At 45.9% G+C, this 24,036-nt stretch overlaps 1 protein-coding gene across 2 annotated transcripts; it reads left to right on the top strand.

The window, feature by feature from the left end:
- Positions 1-4,414: 4,414 nt before the first annotated feature.
- On the top strand, positions 4,415-23,739 carry treh (trehalase (brush-border membrane glycoprotein)). 2 transcript variants are annotated; one of them, XM_031795235.1, is made up of 16 exons: positions 4,415-4,549; positions 4,918-5,018; positions 5,675-5,819; positions 5,994-6,081; positions 8,656-8,756; positions 11,209-11,301; positions 13,082-13,198; positions 19,732-19,854; positions 20,021-20,070; positions 20,215-20,415; positions 21,026-21,243; positions 21,431-21,466; positions 22,389-22,500; positions 22,625-22,737; positions 23,063-23,116; positions 23,281-23,739. In XM_031795235.1, the coding sequence occupies exons 1-16, from the start codon at positions 4,452-4,454 to the stop codon at positions 23,434-23,436; spliced, it is 1,806 nt and encodes a 601-aa protein (XP_031651095.1). In that variant the 5' UTR covers positions 4,415-4,451; the 3' UTR covers positions 23,437-23,739. The 2 variants fall into 2 exon arrangements, with proteins under 2 accessions (XP_031651095.1, XP_020331303.2); XM_020475714.2 differs by lacking the exon at positions 21,431-21,466.
- Positions 23,740-24,036: the final 297 nt, after the last annotated feature.

Below are 24,036 nucleotides of genomic sequence, written 5' to 3'. Positions count from 1 at the left end.
GGGATTGGGAGGGTTGTCTTTTGGCCCTGGGGAGGGGGGGGGGGGGATTGGGAGGGGTGTCTTTTGGCCCTGGGGGGGGGTGAGTGTCTCCTGGCTGAGGATGGGGGGGAGGGATTGGGAGGGTTGTCTTTTGGCCCGGGGGGGGGGGGGGGAAGAAGAGTGTCTCCTGGCTGAGGATAGGGGGGATTGGGAGGGGTGTCTCCTGGCTGAGGATAGGGGGGATTGGGAGGGGTGTCTCCTGGCTGAGGATAGGGGGGATTGGGAGGGGTGTCTCCTGGCTGAGGATAGGGGGGATTGGGAGGGGTGTCTCCTGGCTGAGGATAGGGGGGATTGGGAGGGGTGTCTCCTGGCTGAGGATAGGGGGGATTGGGAGGGGTGTCTCCTGGCTGAGGATAGGGGGGATTGGGAGGGGTGTCTCCTGGCTGAGGATAGGGGGGATTGGGAGGGGTGTCTCCTGGCTGAGGATAGGGGGGATTGGGAGGGGTGTCTTCTGGCCTGGGGGAGGGGGGTGATTGGGAGGGGTGTCTCCTGGCCTTGGGAGGGGGGGGTCATGGCTTTTGGTATTGTATTTTCTAAACTTTCCCCAGATCAACCTCTGTTCAGGTTGTGTTTAGCTGTTCCATGTTGCTTTGGGGATCCCTGAAAACAAGATGGTGAGATGCTCTTTCTGTTTCTATTTTCCAATGACAAATTTTGGATGTCTACAAATGTGTGTATCTACATGCTGTTGTCAAAAAGAAATTCAATCTGTACCAAGTTGAACTACAGTGTTGGGAGAATGTACATGCTGTGGTCTTTCTGCTTTCTCATTGGTTGGGACTGTGACCCCTGTTTTCTCTGGTCTATTGTAGACCCAGAATAAAACTCATCTAGCTTTTGGGATGGTTTTTAAGGTTTATATTGGAAAGGGTGGGCCACTGCAGGAAGGGCGTTACACATTTAAAGTGACTAGATGAGAGAACAGGGGTCAAACCACAGGCACTTTGGCAGCTGCCTGGTTTTATATTTACTGTGTTTCAGCCCCACTGGCAGCTGTAGCCACAGCACATCCCCTAGTCCATCTGTCTTAGTCCCCTAGTCCATCTGTCTTAGTCCCCTAGTCCATCTGTCTTAGTCCCCTAGTCCATCTGTCTTAGTCCCCTAGTCCATCTGTCTTAGTCCCCTAGTCCATCTGTCTTAGTCCCCTAGTCCATCTGTCTTAGTCCCCTAGTCCATCTGTCTTAGTCCCCTAGTCCATCTGTCTTAGTCCCCTAGTCCATCTGTCTTAGTCCCCTAGTCCATCTGTCTTAGTCCCCTAGTCCATCTGTCTTAGTCCCCTAGTCCATCTGTCTTAGTCCCCTAGTCCATCTGTCTTAGTCCCCTAGTCCATCTGTCTTAGTCCCCTAGTCCATCTGTCTTAGTCCCCTAGTCCATCTGTCTTAGTCCCCTAGTCCATCTGTCTTAGTCCCCTAGGCCATCTGTCTTAGTCCCCTAGGCCATCTGTCTTAGTCCCCTAGTCGTGGTGCACAAGCCATAGGGCTCTGGTCAAATGTAGTGCACTACATAAAGAATTGGGGTGCTATTTGGCAAGCAGCCTATGATATGCTCTCATTTTACCATAACTCTACTGTGATTGGTTGTGGCTGTCACTCCCAGTGGAGTCGGGTTTCTGATCTTGAAGGAGGAGACGAGGAGCTTCTTGCTTTTTTTTATTTTTTTTAAAAGATTAATTTCAATTGGATATATGATACACCAGGAAATGGTCTCCTCCTTCAAGGGTTTTTATTTTGGGGTGGGAGGGTTATTACAAGCTGCCCTGATGCATCGGTAACACCTCCCTTGATGTGACACCACGTCCCCCTCCAGAATCAACCCCTAACCGTACCCCCCTCGGCGCTAGCCTGGTTGGCAGTCTGTTCCTGCCCATTCCAACTCCTTAAGGATTTGTTAGGTTTTGGAGTGATGAGTAGGACCAGGGCAGAAACAGCTCTTTGACCAGGCTCTCCTCTACCCTTGTGCAGGTCTGACATGGCAGGACAGGTGTAAGTGAAGCTCTGTAGCTGTTTGGGGTGGAGCTTCACGTAAAATCTTCATCGTTCTGTCAAGATGTACAACTAGGAGGAAGCCAGGGATTGGTTCTGGACAGGGTTGTACACTATTGTTGGAAAATGTTGTCTTGTAAGATCACTAGCATGTCAGGGAGGGTTGGAGAGGAGACTTTATCAAGTCTTAAATGGCACTCTATTCCCTATATAGTGCACTACTTTAGACCAGAGGTCTATGTTAGTAGTGCGCTATGTAGGGAGTAGGATTCCATTTGGATGCAGTGGTGGATCCCTCTGACTAGATGTGTCAGTTTTATTTCAGGGTGGGATGGATGTGTCCTGGGGGGGGATATTGTTAGGATATTTAAACAATCAGAATATCCACAAGCAAGGTTCTGGGTAGACGACTTGTTTCATATAACTGTTCCCTTAAAATTTGACCATTTTTATTTTGTAACTCGATGTCAGTTGGATTAGAAGTTTGTTAAATTCAAAACCAAATTTAAGTGAAAGAAAGCATTACATTTTTTGGAATTGGCTGTTTCTCAGTGGAGCTGTGTTTAAATAATAAGTAAATGTCTTCTGTGTTGTGGACATGTCCTGATGGTTCATATCAGAAATGACACTTTTGGTTAAAAAATAAAGCTCACTGAAATCCTTCTGTTTCCTGTTTTTATTCAAGGATTACCTTGGGATTTTGGCAACTAAACCCTTGATCTACTTCCCCAGAGTCAGAGGAACTACTGGATACCATTTCTATAAATTATATCAACAAGTTCCTCTGACTCTGGGGAGGTATAGATAAAGGGCCTCATTGCCAAAATCCCAAATTATCACTTTAATCTATTGATTTGTTTCTATTGACTTCTACAATTTAGTTATGGAAGTAGTATTTTCTCTTGAAACTGGTGAGAACCATGACTGTGGTCGTTCCTAATCCAACCTAAAATGTAAATAATCAATCAAATTTAAGACTGAATATACTGTGTACAATACCGGATTAAAACACCGTGAAGTGCCTTCCAGGTCACGCGCACCAAAACAGAGTCCACCTGGAGTGACACTTCCAAAGAACAGCCGTACTTCATTTCTCCATTGAAAAACATCAAACAATTTGTACACTGTTGACATCTAGTGGAAGCCATAGGAACTGCAACCAGGTACCTATATTACACAGGGCTTTCAAAAGAAAACCAATGGGGAAATACTATGACCTCAATTTTGTCCTTGGGGTTTTGCCTGCCCAATCAATTATTATACTCAGACAGTATTTTAACAGTTTGAGACTTTTTCTATCCAAATCTACCAATTATATGTATATCCTGGTTTCTGGGCCTGAGTAACAGGCAGTTTAATGTGGGCGCTTTTCATCCAGATGTGAAAATACTGCCCCCTATCCTTAAGATTTATTAAGAGGGACACTACTTTGAAGGGTTAGTAGTGACTAGCCATGACTCAATGGCCCAAATGGCATCCTATTCCCTACATGTAGTGCATTTATGGGCCCTGGACAAGTGGTGCACGATATAGGGAAAAGGGTGCCATTTTGGACTAGTTCAAAGCGATGAACCTTTTTTTTTTAAACTAATTGACCAACAGCAGTTCAATGCTTTGAATTTTTTAAAATTAAGTCTGCGTAATCCGCAGTTTCTCTAGATCAAAACCCCAACTCTGTGATCTAGTCGGATATTGTAGTGTCCAACAGGCCAACATTATACGTAGTTTAGTCAAAACATGGTAATTAACTACAATGACCATAATCCATTGCGTTCCTATTTGTCCAGTCTGTTTCTTTTATGCCTGCTATGTAAGAGACTGAAAAATGTGTGATCAAGAGGGATCTCTACCTGAAAATACATCATCTACACAACTGATTGATAGTTTGGTTTTCAGCAGTCTTAAACGTACGCTTTATTTTTGGAGCAAATTGTGATTTTTGTCATGACCGTGTAGACAGCAGCTCTATAGAGATCAGATGACTTGGGATGAAATCAGGCACCAAATAATTAACATACACTGAAATATTTGATTAAACTGACGTGAGTTAATGATGGTTACGTAATGAGCAGTCACTCACTACTATCATGGGACTTATTATGTTATTCCGTGTTCAACCTACATAATGCATTGTGTATGTAACTTTAAACACACATTGTGTATTTAACTTTAAACACACATTATGTATTTAAAATATACATCTTGTAATAATTGAACTGAAACCAACCTTTTTAAAAAGCACCAATCGCTCATCCCCATTTGGGACATTATTGCTCAGGACCGCTATAACTGGAAGGGATCCTGTTATTTCCTCTCTTTCAATTGGATAGGGAATGTGTTACGTGATCGACAATGTGCCCTTTGACCTGTATGTAATTCTAGATAAGTGCCGGTGCTCCTCGCCCTTTTGCTTTTGAGTTCCTTCTAAACATGAGAGGGTTTCTAGCAGCAGTGATGTGTTTGTGCCTCTGTTTGGTGCTGTTCCTCTGTCCTCTCTACTCGTGTGCCTTGCCTCCGCCTTGTGACAGGTAACATTTTTTGCTACGTTGACTTCTTTTGGGGGGGGGGGGGGACTCTTTTATGAACCTATTATGAATGATCTTGAACCATGTTGCTCTGTTATTCGAAAGCTGAACTTTGGTTCCTGGGGAAGTGTTTTTATGACTCGGGATTGATGCATGGCGTTCTGATAGAACTCAGCAAAATGTCTGTGAGGTTGGATTTGCTCTATTCAAAGAGGCTTAAACATTAACACAGACCTGAGAAATTGGACTTGATTGGGATTTAAAATTTGATTTAGACCTGCATCTTCTGTAATATCAGTTTGATGCAGGTTATCTTCTGGGTGTTTAACCTGTCATCCAGATAACATTTTATTTAATGATTAACTCCTCAGTGAGATCTACTGTTATGGGGACATCCTGAGGCAGGTTCAGACCGCCAAACTGTTTGATGATGACAAGCACTTTGTGGACATGAAGCTGAAGTCAGCCCCTGGTAAGTCTCGTAGGGGAATCAGTCAGCCCCTGGTAAGTCTCGTAGGGGAATCAGTCAGCCCCTGGTAAGTCTCGTAGGGGAATCAGTCAGCCCCTGCTAAGTCTCGTAGGGGAATCAGTCAGCCCCTGCTAAGTCTCGTAGGGGAATCAGTCAGCCCCTGCTAAGTCTCGTAGGGGAATCAGTCAGCCCCTGCTAAGTCTCGTAGGGGAATCAGTCAGCCCCTGCTAAGTCTCGTAGGGGAATCAGTCAGCCCCTGCTAAGTCTCGTAGGGGAATCAGTCAGCCCCTGGTAAGTCTCGTAGGGGAATCAGTCAGCCCCTGGTAAGTCTCGTAGGGGAATCAGTCAGCCCCTGGTAAGTCTCGTAGGGGAATCAGTCCCAATACAGGCTTTGTGCCTCCAATGTCTGCTGTTTCTTTGCTTGAGGACTGGGGCCGGAGTTATCAAGCTTCTCAGTAGGATTGTTGATAAAGGATCAGGTGGAACTTTTAGACTTCTGAAACCTTTAAGGAAGTCATGTGACTCAAAATTATACAAAAAATAAAGATTCCAGATTAAATAAAGATGATTCATGAATCGTCAGAGTAGGAGTACTGATCTAGGATCAGAGATCACTCCTATCTCTCCACACACCTAATCACCTCCCTTCATACCCTCAGATATTATCCTGACAGCGTTTCGCAACCTGACACATGGAGATCTAAACTCTGTCCCCCCTGCCGTACTGAGAGACTTCCTTCACAAGTACTTTGACGAACCAGGGAAAGAGTTTGCGCCGTGGACCCCACCTGACTGGCATGACAAGTGAGAGAGCCAATCATTCTGATTGATCCTGACCACACTGAGGTGTGAAATGTTTTGAGTCCAAAATGTCTCCCTCTTCCTTATAAGTAGTGCACTCTGTAGGGAATAGTGTGCCATTTTTGGACTCAAGAAGGGAGTCTGTTCTATCCAATACAAGTCATGTTCTGTGTGCAGGCCACAGTTCCTGGCTGGAATAGCAGATGCAGAACTGCGTAGCTGGGCCGAGAAGCTGCACCATCTGTGGAAGTCTCTTGGGAGAAAGGTGATCTCATAGATAGGGTTTATCAGTTAGATTTACTCACCTCCTACGTCCTCTGTCACCTCCTTTTGAATAAAGTCTAAGGTAATGAAGGGGAGTGAGTCTGGATGGTTATGCTCTTGTTTGAAATGAGAAGATTCTTGTTCTCCTCTCGCGAGCCATTAGGCAACTGTGGGATCCACCCGTTAATGCCAGTTGCACTAATGGCTCGCGAGAGGAGAACGAGAATCTTCTCATTCCAAACAAGAGCATAACCATCCAGGCCCACACCGCTTCATTACCTTAGACTTTCTTCAAAGTGTTCACAACACATTAAGTTAGTTGTGCAAGACAATTCATAGATTAAAATGATAAGTAGCATATCGTTTTAAATGAGTGCATGTTTTTTCTGACGAAACAAAAGCTCATTCAAAGGGGGGTGTGGCAGATTTCCAAACTTTTCAGCGGCAGGATACGCTTGTGCTTCCTCGCCTAAAGTAGACTAGGAGGAGGAGAGTAGTACCGGCCGTCTTCCATTTGCCTACTAACAAATTGACACAGGATGATGCACAAGTGTATCGGAGTCCTCTAGAGATGATGGATACGCTAACAAGATATCTCTCCCACGTATCAATGGGAGTCGTCCACAAAGCGGCACGGCGGACTGTCTAGCTCCCGTCTATCCTGTCTTTAGATTGGTGGGTTGTTGACGTCAACTGCCTGTATTGAAAGGAGAGATACTACTAACCTCATGCTCTGAATATGCGTAGCTATCTGGAGAGAACTCTTGATATAGTGTTTTTTTTTCTCTAAGTGGATGTCACGTGTCCTACTTATACCAAAACACTCATAACTACTTAAATATTACGAAACATCTATTCGAGCAAATAACCTCACGCAGCAAATATACCATTCACTTTTATTTTTGACCAAATTCAACACCTCCATACAATTCATTGACCTCCATACAAAATCTCCTTGTTGGAGGGAGAAACAACATATCGCCCCCTGCTGGAGGGAGATGGATTTCCCACCGAGCCTCTTTCCTTCCTCTGTGGTCCTTTGCTGAAGAGTTTTGAAATCTGCCACACCCCTTTTTGAAATAAGCTTTTGTTTTCTCACTGGAGAAGTGTGCCAACTTAAAAAAATAAAATGATATGCTACATATCCTTTATATCTTTAAAACATTTTGCACAACTAGCTAGTAGTTGTAGTGTAGTTGTAGTTGTAGTAGTACTAGTAGTTGTTGTTGTAGTGTAGTAGTAGTAATTCTAGTTGTAGTGTAGTTGTAGTGTACTTGTAGTTGTTGTAGTTGTTGTAGTGTACTTGTAGTAGTTGTAGTGTACTTGTTGTTGTAGTTGTTGTAGTAGATGTAGTGTACTTGTAGTTGTTGTTGTTGTAGTGTACTTGTAGTAGTAGTTGTTGTAGTTGTAGTAGTTGTAGTTGTAGTGTTGTAGTAGTTGTAGTGTACTTGTAGTAGTAGTTGTTGTAGTTGTAGTAGTTGTAGTGTACTTGTAGTTGTAGTGTACTTGTAGTAGTAGTTGTTGTAGTTGTTGTAGTGTACTTGTAGTAGTAGTAGTTGTAGTGTACTTGTAGTAGTAGTTGTTGTAGTAGTTGTAGTGTACTTGTAGTAATTCTAGTTGTAGTGTAGTTGTAGTGTACTTGTAGTTGTTGTAGTAGTACTAGTAGTTGTTGTAGTGTACTTGTAGTAGTTGTAGTGTACTTGTTGTTGTAGTTGTTGTAGTAGTTGTAGTGTACTTGTAGTTGTTGTAGTGTACTTGTAGTAGTAGTTGTTGTAGTTGTAGTAGTTGTAGTTGTAGTGTTGTAGTAGTTGTAGTGTACTTGTAGTAGTAGTTGTTGTAGTTGTAGTAGTTGTAGTGTACTTGTAGTTGTAGTGTACTTGTAGTAGTAGTTGTTGTAGTTGTTGTAGTGTACTTGTAGTAGTAGTAGTTGTAGTGTACTTGTAGTAGTAGTTGTTGTAGTAGTTGTAGTGTACTTGTAGTAGTAGTAGTTGTAGTGTACTTGTAGTAGTAGTAGTTGTAGTGTACTTGTAGTAGTAGTTGTTGTAGTTGTTGTAGTGTAGTTGTTGTTGTAGTAGTTGTAGTGTACTTGTAGTAGTAGTAGTAGTTGTAGTGTACTTGTAGTAGTTGTAGTGTACTTGTAGTAGTTGTTGTAGTTGTAGTTGTTGTAGTGTACTTGTAGTAGTAGTTGTTGTAGTGTACTTGTAGTAGTAGTTGTTGTAGTGTAGTAGTTGTAGTGTACTTGTAGTAGTAGTTGTTGTAGTGTAGTAGTTGTAGTGTACTTGTAGTAGTAGTTGTTGTAGTGTAGTAGTAGTAGTTGTAGTGTACTTGTAGTAGTAGTTGTTGTAGTTGTTGTAGTGTACTTGTAGTTGTTGTAGTGTACTTGTAGTAGTAGTTGTTGTAGTGTACTTGTAGTAGTAGTAGTAGTTGTAGTAGTAGTTGTTGTAGTGTACTTGTAGTTGTTGTAGTGTAGTAGTAATTACAGTACGTCTGGTTAAATATGTGGTAGTCAACAATGGTGTACCAGAGCAGTGCTAACATGAACTCTATTGTGTGTGTGTGTGTGTGTGTGTACCAGATCAGTAGTGATGCTTTGGCCCACCCAGAACAGTACTCTCAGATCTTCACCCCCCACCCTTTCGTCGTACCTGGAGGACGCTTCAGGGAGCTGTACTACTGGTCAGTGACGCTGTCTCTCTCTGTACTGCGCTGTCTGCATATAGCAGACCATGGTCACTCTCTCTACTGCTCTGTCTGCATATAGCAGACCATGGTCACTCTCTCTGTACTGCTCTGTCTGCATATAGCAGACCATGGTCACTCTCTCTGTACTGCTCTGTCTGCATATAGCAGACCATGGTCACTCTCTCTACTGCTCTGTCTGCATATAGCAGACCATGGTTCAAATACTATTTAAAATCATTTTCAAATACTTTATCTGGGATTGATTGAGCTTGCCTGGAGCACCCCTGGGATGCTATAGCAGAAAGGGAGATCAACCCAGGGATGCTATAGCAGAAAGGGAGGTCAACCCAGGGATGCTATAGCAGAAAGGGAGGTCAACCCTGGGATGCTATAGCAGAAAGGGAGGTCAACCCTGGGATGCTATAGCAGAAAGGGAGGTCAACCCTGGGATGCTATAGCAGAAAGGGAGGTCAACCCTGGGATGCTATAGCAGAAAGGGAGGTCAACCCTGGGATGCTATAGCAGAAAGGGAGGTCAACCCTGGGATGCTATAGCAGAAAGGAAGGTCAACCCGGGGATGCTATAGCAGAAAGGGAGGTCAACCCGGGGATGCTATAGCAGGAAGGGAGGTCAACCCAGGGATGCTATAGCAGAAAGGGAGGTCAACCCAGGGATGCTATAGCAGAAAGGGAGGTCAACCCAGGGATGCTATAGCAGAAAGGGAGGTCAACCCAGGGATGCTATAGCAGAAAGGGAGGTCAACCCGGGGATGCTATAGCAGAAAGGGAGGTCAACCCTGGGATGCTATAGCAGAAAGGGAGGTCAACCCGGGGATGCTATAGCAGAAAGGGAGGTCAACCCGGGGATGCTATAGCAGAAAGGGAGGTCAACCCAGGGATGCTATAGCAGAAAGGGAGGTCAACCCAGGGATGCTATAGCAGAAAGGGAGGTCAACCCAGGGATGCTATAGCAGAAAGGGAGGTCAACCCAGGGATGCTATAGCAGAAAGGGAGGTCAACCCGGGGATGCTATAGCAGAAAGGGAGGTCAACCCAGGGATGCTATAGCAGAAAGGGAGGTCAACCCGGGGATGCTATAGCAGAAAGGGAGATCAACCCGGGGACGCTATAGCAGAAAGGGAGGTCAACCCGGGGATGCTATAGCAGAAAGGGAGGTCAACCCGGGGATGCTATAGCAGAAAGGGAGGTCAACCCGGGGATGCTATAGCAGAAAGGGAGGTCAACCCAGGGATGCTATAGCAGAAAGGGAGGTCAACCCAGGGATGCTATAGCAGAAAGGGAGGTCAAACCAGGGATGCTATAGCAGAAAGGGAGTCAACTGAGGAACCCATCTGGCCAAATAGTTGCTGCTTGAAACGTGTCCTTTCCGAGTGCTCCTGTCCAATTCATTGTCTATATGTTTGGTGTCATCCAGGGTTTTGAGCGTGGCAGGTCACAGCCCAAGCTATAGCCAGGCCTACCAAAGGGTCTGCCTGCTAGCGGGTAGGGCTACACAGACTGGGCAGGTTAGGGGGTCTGACTGCTAGCGGGTAGGGCTACACAGACTGGGCAGGTTAGGGGGTCTGACTAATGCTGGCCCTCTATGGGGACAGACTGGGCAGGTTAGGGGGTCTGACTGCTAGTGGGTAGGGCTACACAGACTGGGCAGGTTAGGGGGTCTGACTAATGCTGGCCCTCTATGGGGACAGACTGGGCAGGTTAGGGGGTCTGACTGCTAGTGGGTAGGGCTACACAGACTGGGCAGGTTACGGGGTCTGACTAATGCTGGCCCTCTATGGGGACAGACTGGGCAGGTTAGGGGGTCTGACTAATGCTGGCCCTCTATGGGGACAGACTGGGCAGGTTAGGGGGTCTGACTAATGCTGGCCCTCTATGGGGACAGACTGGGCAGGTTAGGGGGTCTGACTAATGCTGGCCCTCTATGGGGACAGACTGGGCAGGTTAGGGGGTCTGACTAATGCTGGCCCTCTATGGGGACAGACTGGGCAGGTTAGGGGTTCTGACTAATGCTGGCCCTCTATGGGGACAGACTGGGCAGGTTAGTGGGTCTGACTAATGCTGGCCCTCTATGGGTACAGACAGGCCTGTTAATTCAGAGACCTTACCTCTCAGAGCCCTCCAGGTGACAGACAGGCCTGTTCATTCAGAGACCTTACCTCTCAGAGCCCTCCAGGTGACAGACAGGCCTGTTCATTCAGAGACCTTACCTCTCAGAGCCCTCCAGGTGACAGACAGGCCTGTTCATTCAGAGACCTTACCTCTCAGAGCCCTCCAGGTGACAGACAGGCCTGTTCATTCAGAGACCTTACCTCTCAGAGCCCTCCAGGTGACAGACAGGCCTGTTCATTCAGAGACCTTACCGCTCAGCCCTCCAGTGTGTATTATTACCAGGGACAGTGAGGTGGATCTGCTCTCTGTTCCTCCCAGGGACTCCTACTGGGTGATCAATGGTCTCCTGCTCTCTGAGATGACAGACACCGCCCGTGGGATGATCCTCAACTTCATCCACCTCATCAACCGGTGAGCTGCATCTGTTGTCTCTGTCCGTCTGCCTGTCCGTCTGCCTGTCATGTCTGCCTGTCATGTCTGCCTGTCATGTCTGCCTGTCATGTCTGCCTGTCATGTCTGCCTGTCATGTCTGCCTTGTCATGTCTGCCTGTCATGTCTGTCCTGTCATGTCTGCCTTGTCATGTCTGTCCTGTCATGTCTGTCCTGTCATGTCTGCCTGTCATGTCTATTCACCACCAAAGAGGTAAGTTATGCCAACTCCCTGAATATGAAGTGCCCAGACTCTTTACATAAGCATTGATGCTGTGTGTGGTAGGTGCTAGAACTCTGACTCCTGAGTCTCTGGTTGGCTCAGGGACAACCATTAACTTAAGATGTCCAGGAGAATTATTCAGACCTCTTGACTTTTTCCACATTTTGTTATGTTACAGCCTTATTCTAAAAATGTATTCCCTCATCAATCTACACACAACATCCCATAATAGCAAAGCAAGAACTGGGTTTTGTTGTTGTTTTTTTGCAAATGTATGAAAGATAACAGATACCTTATTAACGTAAGTATTCAGACCCTTTGCTTTGAGGAAATTGATCTCAGGTACTTCCGGTTTCCGTTGATCATCATTGAGATGTTTCTACAACTTGATTGGGGTCCACCTGTGGTAAATTCAATTGATTGGACATGATTTGGAAAGGCGCTCACCTGTCTATATAAGGTCTCACAGTTGACAGTGCATGTCAGAGCAAAATTCCATGAGGTTGAAGGAATTATCCGTAGAGCTCTGAGACAGGATTGAGCTGAGGCACAGTTTTGGGGAAGGGTACCAAAAACATTTCTGCAGCATTGAAGGTCCTCAAGAACACAGTGGCCTCCATCATTCTTAAATGGAAGATGTTTGGAGCCACCAAGACTCTTCCTAGAGCTGGGTGCCCGGCCAAACTGAGCAATCGGGGGAGAAGGACCTTGGTCAGGGAGGTGACCAAGAACTTGATGTTATCTCTGACAGAGTTCCTCTGTGGAGATGGGAGAACCTTCTAGAAGGACAACCATCTCTACAGCATTCCATCAATCAGGCCTTTATGGTAGAGTGGCCAGATGGTAGCCATTCCTCAGTAAAAGGCACATGACAGCCCACTTGGAGTTTGCCAAAAGCCACCTAAAGGACCAAGATAACGCAGGAGTGGCTTCAGGACAAGTCTCTCAATGTCCTCGAGTGGCCCAGCCAGAGCCCGGACTTGAACCCAATTGAATCCCTGGAGAGACCTGAAAATAGCTGTGCAGCGACACTCCTTAATCCAACCTGACAGAGCTTGAGAGGATCTGCAGAGAAGAATGGGAGAAGCTCCCCAAATACAGGTGTTCCAAGCTTGTAGCGTCACACCCAAGAAGACACGAGGCTGTAATCTCTGCCAAAGGTGCTTCAACAAAGTACTGAGTAAAGGGTCTGAATACTTATGTAAATGTGATATTTGAGTTTTATTTTAAATACATTAGCAAAAATGTATTTAAAAAAACAGTTTTTGCTTTGTCGTTATGGGGTATCGTAGATTGAGGGGAAAAAACAATTCAATAAATATTAGAATAAGGCTGTAACGTAACAAAATGTGGAAAAAGTCAAGGGGTCTGAATTCTTTCCGAACGCACCGTAGGTTCGAATTACCTTACATACAATGTTTTATTTGTCAATTTAAAACACAATACAACCACAAATCTGGATACAATGTTTTTAAAAATCATCCACTGAAAGAAACTAAACAAATGTTTTGTAATATCTATATTTTCCCATTCCTCCAGATATGGTTTCATCCCCAACGGGGCCAGAGTTTACTACGAGCGTCGCAGTCAGCCCCCCTTCCTGTCTCTGATGGTGGAGAGTTACTATCAGACTACTAACGACACAGATTTCCTCAGGTAGTTAATATTTTATTATTTATTTTTTATTTAACCTTTATTTAACCAGGTAGGCAAGTTGAGAACAAGTTCTCATTTACAATTGCGACCTGGCCAAGATAAAGCAAAGCAGTTCGACAGATAAAACGACACAGAGTTACACATGGAGTAAAAACAAACATACAGTCAATAATGCAGTATAAACAAGTCTATATACAATGTGAGCAAATGAGCTGAGATAAGGGAGGTAAAGGCAAAAAAGGCCATGGTGGCAAAGTAAATACAATATAGCAAGTAAAATACTGGAATGGTAGTTTTGCAATGGAAGAATGTGCAAAGTAGAAATAAAAATAATGGGGTGCAAAGGAGCAAAATAAATAAATAAATTAAAATTAAATACATTTGGGAAAGAGGTAGTTGTTTGGGCTAAATTATAGGTGGGCTATGTACAGGTGCAGTAATCTGTGAGCTGCTCTGACAGTTGGTGCTTAAAGCTAGTGAGGGAGATAAGTGTTTCCAGTTTCAGAGATTTTTGTAGTTCGTTCCAGTCATTGGCAGCAGAGAACTGGAAGGAGAGGCGGCCAAAGAAAGAATTGGTTTTGGGGGTGACTAGAGAGATATACCTGCTGGAGCGTGTGCTACAGGTGGGAGATGCTATGGTGACCAGCGAGCTGAGATAAGGGGGGACTTTACCTAGCAGGGTCTTGTAGATGACATGGAGCCAGTGGGTTTGGCGACGAGTATGAAGCGAGGGCCAGCCAACGAGAGCGTACAGGTCGCAATGGTGGGTAGTATATGGGGCTTTGGTGATAAAACGGATTGCACTGTGATAGACTGCATCCAATTTGTTGAGTAGGGTATTGGAGGCTATTTTGTAAATGACATCGCCAAAGTCGAGGATTGGTAGGATGGTCAGTTTTACAAGGGTATGTTTGGCAGCATGAGTGAAGGATGCTTTGTTGCGAAATAGGAAGCCAATTCTAGATTTAACTTTGGATTGGAGATGTTTGATATGGGTCTGGAAGGAGAGTTTACAGTCTAACCAGACACCTAAGTATTTAGTTGTCCACGTATTCTAAGTCAGAGCCGTCCAGAGTAGTGATGTTGGACAGGCGGGTAGGTGCAGGTAGCGATCGGTTGAAGAGCATGCATTTAGTTTTACTTGTATTTAAGAGCAATTGGAGGCCACGGAAGGAGAGTTGTATGGCATTGAAGCTTGTCTGGAGGGTTGTTAACACAGTGTCCAAAGAAGGGCCGGAAGTATACAGAATGGTGTCGTCTGCGTAGAGGTGGATCAGGGACTCACCAGCAGCAAGAGCGACCTCATTGATGTATACAGAGAAGAGAGTCGGTCCAAGAATTGAACCCTGTGGCACCCCCATAGAGACTTCCAGAGGTCCGGACAGCAGACCCTCCGATTTGACACACTGAACTCTATCAGAGAAGTAGTTGGTGAACCAGGCGAGGCAATCATTTGAGAAACCAAGGCTGTCGAGTCTGCCGATGAGGATATGGTGATTGACAGAGTCGAAAGCCTTGGCCAGATCAATGAATACGGCTGCACAGTAATGTTTCTTATCGATGGCGGTTAAGATATCGTTTAGGACCTTGAGCGTGGCTGAGGTGCACCCATGACCAGCTCTGAAACCGGATTGCATAGCAGAGAAGGTATGGTGAGATTCGAAATGGTCGGTAATCTGTTTGTTGACTTGGCTTTCGAAGACCTTAGAAAGGCACGGTAGGATAGATATAGGTCTGTAGCAGCTTGGGTCAAGAGTGTCCCCCCCTTTGAAGAGGGGGATGACCGCAGCTGCTTTCCAATCTTTGGGAATCTCAGACGACACGAAAGAGAGGTTGAACAGGCTAGTAATAGGGGTGGCAACAATTTCGGCAGATAATTTTAGAAAGAAAGGGTCCAGATTGTCTAGCCCGGCTGATTTGTAGGGGTCCAGATTTTGCAGCTCTTTCAGAACATCAGCTGAATGGATTTGGGAGAAGGAGAAATGGGGAAGGCTTGGGCGAGTTGCTGTTGGGGGTGCAGTGCTGTTGTCCGGGGTAGGAGTAGCCAGGTGGAAAGCATGGCCAGCCGTAGAAAAATGCTTATTGAAATTCTCAATTATGGTGGATTTATCAGTGGTGACAGTGTTTCCTATCTTCAGTGCAGTGGGCAGCTGGGAGGAGGTGTTCTTATTCTCCATGGACTTTACAGTGTCCCAGAACTTTTTTGAGTTAGTGTTGCAGGAAGCAAATTTCTGCTTGAAAAAGCTAGCCTTGGCTTTTCTAACTGCCTGTGTATAATGATTTCTAGCTTCCCTGAACAGCTGCATATCACGGGGGCTGTTCGATGCTAATGCAGAACGCCATAGGATGTTTTTGTGTTGGTTAAGGGCAGTCAGGTCTGGGGAGAACCAAGGGCTATATCTGTTCCTGGTTCTAAATTTCTTAAATGGGGCATGTTTATTTAAGATGGTTAGGAAGGCATTTTAAAAAAATATCCAGGCATCCTCTACTGACGGGATGAGATCAATATCCTTCCAGGATACCCCGGCCAGGTCGATTAGAAAGGCCTGCTCGCAGAAGTGTTTCAGGGAGCGTTTTACAGTGATGAGTGGAGGTCGTTTGACCGCTGACCCATTACGGATGCAGGCAATGAGGCAGTGATCGCTGAGATCTTGGTTGAAGACAGCAGAGGTGTATTTAGAGGGGAAGTTGGTTAGGATGATATCTATGAGGGTGCCCGTGTTTAAGGTTTTGGGGAGGTACCTGGTAGGTTCATTGATTATTTGTGTGAGATTGAGGGCATCAAGTTTAGATTGTAGGATGGCTGGGGTGTTAAGCATGTTCCAGTTTAGGTCGCCTAGCAGCACGAACTCTGAAGATAGATGGGGGGCAATCAGTTCACATATGGTGTCCAGAGCACAGCTGGGGGCAGAGGGTGGTCTATAGCAGGCGGCAACGGTGAGAGACTTGTTTTTAGAGAGGTGGATTTTTAAAAGTAGAAGTTCAAATTGTTTGGGTACAGACCTGGATAGTAGGACAGAACTCTGCAGGCAATCTTTGCAGTAGATTGCAACACCGCCCCCTTTGGCAGTTCTATCTTGTCTGAAAATGTTGTAGTTTGGAATTAAAATGTCTGAGTTTTTGGTGGTCTTCCTAAGCCAGGATTCAGACACAGCTAGAACATCCGGGTTGGCAGAGTGTGCTAAAGCAGTGAATAGAACAAACTTAGGGAGGAGGCTTCTAATGTTAACATGCATGAAACCAAGGCTATTACGGTTACAGAAGTCGTCAAAAGAGAGCGCCTGGGGAATAGGAGTGGAGTTAGGCACTGCAGGGCCTGGATTCACCTCTACATCGCCAGAGGAACATAGGAGGAGTAGAATAAGGGTACGGCTAAAAGCTATGAGAATTGGTCGTCTAGAACGTCTGGAACATAGAGTAAAAGGAGGTTTCTGGGGGCGATAAAATAGCATCAAGGTATAATGTACAGACAAATGTATGGTAGGATGTGAATACAGTGGAGGTAAACCTAGGTATTGAGTGATGAAGAGAGAGATATTGTCTCTAGAAACATTGTTGAAACCAGGAGATGTCATTGCATGTGTGGGTGGTGGAACTAATAGGTTGGATAAGGTATAGTGAGCAGGACTAGAGGCTCTACAGTGAAATAAGCCAATAAACACTAACCAGAACAGAAATGGACAAGACATATTGACATTAAGGAGAGGCATGCTTAGTCGAGTGATCAAAAGGGTCCGGTGAGTGGAGAGGTTGGTTGGTGATTTAGACAGCTAGCCAGGGCATCGGTAGCAAGCTAGCATAGGATGGAGGTCTGTTGTTAGCCACCCCTTACGTTCCGTCAGTAGATTAGTGGGGTTCCGTGTGGTAGAGGGGATTAATCCAAATCACACAACAACAACAAAAATAAAAACAATAGATATAGTTATAGAGGCCCAAGAAGAAAACATAATAATAATAATAATAAAAATAAATATATAAAAAAAATTGTCCGATTGTCTATTCAGATAGCAGCCGGTAAGACAGCTAACGGTTAGCAGGCCGCAGATGGGCGTTCAGGTAACGTCGCGACGGAGGAGCCAGCCGAATAACTCCTTCGGGTAGATAACGTCGGCAGTCCAGTTCTGAAGGCCCGGTGGGGCTCCGCGAAGGCAGCAAAATATCAGACCACTAACGACACAGATTTCCTCAGGTAGTTAATATCAGACCACTAATGACACAGATTTCCTCAGGTAGTTAATATCAGACCACTAACGACACAGATTTCCTCAGGTAGTTAATATCAGACCACTAACGACACAGATTTCCTCAGGTAGTTAATATCAGACCACTAATGACACAGATTTCCTCAGGTAGTTAATATCAGACCACTAAAGACAAAGATTTCCTCAGGTAGTTAATATCAGACCACTAACGACACAGATTTCCTCAGGTACCGATTTCTTTTTCCCCACCATTTTGTTTATGACGAGGGCTTGTCATGAATGGGGCTTGTCATGAATGGGGCTTGTCATGAATGGGGCTTGTCATGAATGGGGCTTGTCATGAATGGATGAGATGCTCAAAGGCGCTAACAATGGCGCCCATTCTAAAGGTTGGCAGAACTCTCTGTTCAGGTTGTAACGGTTTTGACTTGAGGTTATTGTTTGTAGGGGTGACACGTAGGTCGTGCCTACCAGAGAAACAATTGATTTCTCCTTTTGGTTTGGGAGGGAATGAGTCTTGTCTGGTCCGTCCACGTCTACACCAATACAAAGGACTCATGGAAATACTCTTTTCATAAACCCTTAAAACATTGGAAATAACTTCATATCTGTTATTTTGCGTGGGTTGTATTACTAACATAAATGATCACACACAAAATGATATAACAAACGATGAGCTCTGGTTCCTCAAGAAAAGTCCCGTTCCTCGGGCCGACAAGAGTCCAGCCTGGGAAAAGGAGTCGCACAATGTTTCCCCGTTCATAAAGTGTAGTGGAACCAACCCAGTCTCAATCATACAATCAAAATATCAACTCTTTTACCACACAACCATGAAGAGTATCAAATCTCAGTAGTCTTCAACTTGGATTATAATCCCAACCTACTCTACTGTGTAGACCTGTTTATAATCCCAACCTACTCTACTGTGTAGGACTGCTCTGCCAGCCCTAGATTATAATCTCAACCTACTCTACTGTGTAGGACTGTTCTGCAAGCCCTAGATTATAATCCCAACCTACTCTACTGTGTAGGACTGCTCTGCCAGCCCTAGATTATAATCCCAACCTACTCTACTGTGTAGGACTGCTCTGCCAGCCCTAGATTATAATCTCAACCTACTCTACTGTGTAGGACTGTTCTGCAAGCCCTAGATTATAATCCCAACCTACTCTACTGTGTAGGACTGCTCTGCCAGCCCTAGATTATAATCCCAACCTACTCTACTGTGTAGGACTGCTCTGCCAGCCCTAGATTATAATCCCAACCTACTCTACTGTGTAGGACTGCTCTGCCAGCCCTAGATTATAATCCCAACCTACTCTACTGTGTAGGACTGCTCTGCCAGGCCTAGATTATAATCCCAACCTACTCTACTGTGTAGGACTGCTCTGCCAGCCCTAGATTATAATCCCAACCTACTCTACTGTGTAGGACTGCTCTGCCAGCCCTAGATTATAATCCCAACCTACTCTACTGTGTAGGACTGCTCTGCCAGCCCTAGATTATAATCCCAACCTACTCTACTGTGTAGGACTGCTCTGCCAGCTATAGATTATAATCCCAACCTACTCGACTGTGTAGGACTGCTCTGCCAGCCCTAGATTATAATCCCAACCTACTCGACTGTGTAGGACTGCTCTGCCAGCCCTAGATTATAATCCCAACCTACTTTACTGTGTAGGACTGCTCTGCCAGCCCTAGATTATAATCCCAACCTACTCTACTGTGTAGGACTGCTCTGCCAGCTCTAGATTATAATCCCAACCTACTTTACTGTGTAGGACTGCTCTGCCAGCCCTAGATTATAATCCCAACCTACTCGACTGTGTAGGACTGCTCTGCCAGCCCTAGATTATAATCCCAACCTACTCTACTGTGTAGGACTGCTCTGCCAGCCCTAGATTATAATCCCAACCTACTCTACTGTGTAGAACTGCTCTGCCAGCCCTAGATTATAATCCCAACCTACTCTACTGTGTAGGACTGCTCTGCCAGGCCTAGATTATAATCCCAACCTACTCTACTGTGTAGGACTGCTCTGCCAGCCCTAGATTATAATCCCAACCTACTCTACTGTGTAGGACTGTTCTGCCAGCCCTAGATTATAATCCCAACCTACTCGACTGTGTAGGACTGCTCTGCCAGCCCTAGATTATAATCCCAACCTACTCTACTGTGTATGACTGCTCTGCCAGCCCTAGATTATAATCTCAACCTACTCTACTGTGTAGGACTGCTCTGCCAGCCCTAGATTATAATCCCAACCTACTTTACTGTGTAGGACTGTTCTGCCAGCCCTAGATTATAATCCCAACCTACTCTACTGTGTAGGACTGCTCTGCCAGCTCTAGAGCAGGAGTACCTGTTCTGGATGAGGAACCGCTCTGTGGCCGTTGAAGTGAAGGGGAATAAGCATGTTCTGAACCGTTTTGATGTACAGGTCGGCCTGCCCAGGTAAGGAACACAACAGGAACACTACCCTCATCCCCTTCAATACAAGACACAATTTTATTTGTCTATCTGTCACAACACTAAATCCCACCCACGTACATGTATTTTTGGAGTTGATTTGTTTGTGTGTGTCTGTATCTGTGTGTTGCGTCTGTTACTTTTCTTCCAGACCAGAGTCCTACAGTGATGATCTAGAGCTGGCTGAAGGTCTGACCGAGGGTAAACGTTAATTCCCTACTTCATGAACAAACAACATTCCCATCATGAACACACTATTGGGTTGGTCTGAAGTGGTGTACTTTAGAGTAGAGGGAAGCCCTTTTGAGACCTGGTCTTTACCTGCGTCCACCTCCCTGAACTCAGATGCTGCAGAGAGGCTGTGGAAAGAGCTGCATTCAGGAGCAGAGTCCGGGTGGGACTTCTCATCTCGCTGGTTTGTGGACGGCCTGGGGAACAACAACGGATCTCTGAAAGACACCAGAACCAGTCTGCTCATTCCTACAGACCTCAACGCTCTGCTCTGTCGCAACGAAAGGACACTGGCTCATTTCTACAGGACGCTGGGTGAGAAGAATGACTTGCCGCATATAGCCTTTGACTAGCTAGCGGAAGGAATTTTCTTTACCACCTGTTCTAGGTATAACCTCTGGGCCCTAGCTACAACCTCTGGGCCCTAGCTATAACCTCTGGGCCCTAGCTATAACCTCTGGGCCCTAGCTATAACCTCTGGGCCCTAGCTACAACCTCTGGGCCCTAGCTACAACCTCTGGGCCCTAGCTACAACCTCTGGGCCCTAGCTACAACCTCTGGGCCCTAGCTACAACCTCTGGGCCCTAGCTACAACCTCTGGGCCCTAGCTACAACCTCTGGGCCCTAGCTATAACCTCTGGGCCCTAGCTATAACCTCTGGGCCCTAGCTATAACCTCTGGGCCCTAGCTATAACCTCTGGGCCCTAGGTATAACCTCTGGGTCCTAGGTATAACCTCTGGGTCCTAGCTATAACCTCTGGGCCCTAGCTATAACCTCTGGGCCCTAGCTATAACCTCTGGGTCCTAGGTATAACCTCTGGGCCCTAGCTATAACCTCTGGGTCCTAGCTACAACCTCTGGGCCCTAGATATTTGTCAGCAGGTCATGTGGTCCAGTAAAAGTCCTGTATAATCTGCTGTTCCAGGTAATGAGTCTGAAGCAGCGCGGTATGACAAAGCTGTATCAGCCAGACAAGAGGCCATAGAGGCAGTGCTGTGGGATGAGAAGAGGGGAGTCTGGTTGGACTACAGCCTGGTAACCAACACCTCCCACCCTGCATTCTACCCCACTAACCTGGCCCCTGTCTGGGCAGACTGCTACTCCCAGCCTTCCATGGGACAGAAGGCACTACACTATCTACAGGTTAGTTTAGCTTGCTGGTCCCAAGACCTCGCTCTTTGTGAAAATAATCATTGTCCTGTTGAAATACTGTGACTGAAAGGGCATGTACATTGATTTGTCACTGAAAAATACACACGCCCATTGAGTTACTGTAGCAATGTGTATTTATAGTAGTTAGTGTTAACTCCCTCCCTCCCTATGCTGATAGGTGGGATGGGCTGAAGGGATTAAAACATTTGGTGATGTATGTTTGTTTTATATATGAAAGTACCATGTACTGTATGTCAGATGTATATATATATATATATATCATATATATATATATATATATATATATATATATATGTCAGGTAACGTATGTACAGTTGAAGTCGGAAGTTTACATCACACTTAGGTTGGAGTCATTAACTCGTTTTTCAAACCACTCCACAAACTATAGTTTTTGGCAAGTTGGCTAGGACATCTACTTTGTGGATGACACAAGTCATTTTTCGAACAGTTGTTTACAGACAGATTTATTTCACTTATAATTCACTGCATCACAATTCCAGTGGGTCAGAAGTTTACATACACTAAGTTGACTGTGCCTTTAAACAGCTTGGAAAATTCCAGAAAATGATGTCATGGCTTTAGAAGCTTCTGATAGTTTGGAGGAAAAAGGGGGAGGCTTGCAAGCCGAAGAACACCATCCCAACTGTGAAGCACGGGGGTGGCAGCAAAGCCCTATCCTCAATCCTATACACAATTTGTGGGCGCAACTGAAAAAGTGTGTGCGAGCAAGGAGCCCGACAAACCTGACTCAGTTACACCAGCTCTGTCAGGAGGAATGGGACAATATTCATAATGTATTTGGTAAATGTAAACTTTCGACTTCAACTGTATATATAGTTTTTTTAAAAGCGGTGAAAAAAACAAAGATATTTGTCCTCCGAAAAGTTAAATAAAATAAAAACCCTCCCTCCCTCCCTCCCTCCCTCCCTCCCTCCCTCCCTCCCTCCCTCCCTCCCTCCCTCCCTCCCTCCCTCCCTCCCTCCCTCCCTCCCTCCCTCCCTCCCTCCCTCCCTCCCTCCCTCCCTCCTTCCCTCCTTCCCTCCTTCCCTCCTTCCCTCCCTCCCTCCATCCCTCTCTCTGTCTCTGTCTCTCTCTGTCTGTCTCTGTGTGTGTAGACTAGTGGTGGTCTTGCGTTCCCCAACGGTGTCCCTACGTCCCTGGTTGACAGTGGTCAGCAGTGGGACTACCCCAATGCATGGCCCCCTCTACAACACATACTCATCCAAGGTAGGACCTAGTTAATCCTGATCTGGTTTTCATGTTGCATCCGCATCCCAAATGACACCCTATGTCCCTAATAAGGTGCACTATCACGCCTGTCCAATCGGTCACTCTGTTATCTTCCAATCAGGCCTGTCCAGTCTGCCCTCACAGGAAGCTAGAGAGCTGGGGTTTGATTTGGCTCAGCGCTGGATCAGAACCAACTGGCTGGCTTACGTCAAGTATGAAGCCATGTTTGAGAAGGTGATTAAAGAAGAGGTTTATAATGTGTGTGACCACAATGAGGTGCAGGGTGATGTTGCCCCTAGACAAGGGTTGGCAATATGCCAAAACCAGCCCGCAAATGAGATATTTGTTTTCTCTTCCCCAAGGTGGCTAAATCTAGTTGCCCTAGACTACATTCATGGGTCAGTTTCCCTCACTTATGGTTGGGATTGGCGGAGGGAAAGCTGATCCTAGATCTGCATCTAGGAGAGCCCACAATGACAATATATCCACAACACGTACACATTGTGCCTTTTTCATAAAAGCTCAACATATCTGGGGTTTTGTTTTCTCTCTCTGTCAGTATAATGTGAACGGAGATGGGAAGCCGGGCGGAGGAGGAGAATATGAAGTTCAGGTACACTAGGATATCTCATCTTAAAAGTTGCTCTGGATAAGAGCGTCTGCTAAATGACTCAAATACAAAATGGAAATGTTCATCTCTAGTCTTTTGTATTTGACTTATTTCAAACTTTTTGAGTTGATTCTGTGTGTGTCTGTCTCTTTGTGTCTGTGTTGTAGTTGGGATTTGGTTGGACCAATGGTGTGGCTCTCCAGCTCCTGTCTCAGTACGGCGACCGGCTCACCTCTGACAGCAACGGAAACAGCTTCACCTCGTGTCTAAGCATCAGCGTCTCTGTGGCCCTGCTCTGCTCAGCCCAAACTCTGTTCCTATGAAATACAATGGGTGTAGGGTGGAGTTGCCCCTAGACGCTAATAGTTAGGATTGGGGCGGAGTAAGCTGATCCTTGATCTGTACGTAGGAGGGGGGGGGGGGGGGGGACTTCACTTCGGAGCTTTAAAATGTTAATGCTTAGAGGAGGATATTGATGGTTAAACTGTACAGAGTCTGAAGATGATTTTAAACTCTCTGTTTCCCCTGGTGTGTGTGTGTGTGTGTGTGGGTAGGTAGGGGTGTGTGGGTAGGTAGGGGTGTGTGGGTAGGTAGGGGTGTGTGTGTAGGTAGGGGTGTGTGTGTGTGTGTAGGGGGGTGTGTGTGTGTGTAGGGGGGTGTGTGTGTGTGTAGGGGGGTGTGTGTGTGTGTGTGTAGGGGTGTGTGTGTGTGTGTGTAGGGGGGTGTGTGTGTGTGTGTAGGGGGGTGGGTGTGTGTGTAGGGGGGGTGTGTGTGTAGGGGGGGTGGGTGTGTAGGGGGGGTGGGTGTGTGTGTGTGTAGGGGGGTGGGTGTGTGTGTGTAGGGGGGTGGGTGTGTGTAGGGGGGTGGGTGTGTGTGTAGGGGGGTGGGTGTGTGTGTGTAGGGGGGTGGGTGTGTGTGTGTGT

This window comes from Oncorhynchus kisutch, linkage group LG18 (genome assembly GCF_002021735.2).
Source record: "Oncorhynchus kisutch isolate 150728-3 linkage group LG18, Okis_V2, whole genome shotgun sequence".
In the NCBI taxonomy this organism is placed as follows: domain Eukaryota; kingdom Metazoa; phylum Chordata; class Actinopteri; order Salmoniformes; family Salmonidae; genus Oncorhynchus; species Oncorhynchus kisutch.
This window is presented reverse-complemented; position numbering and strand designations above follow the sequence as displayed.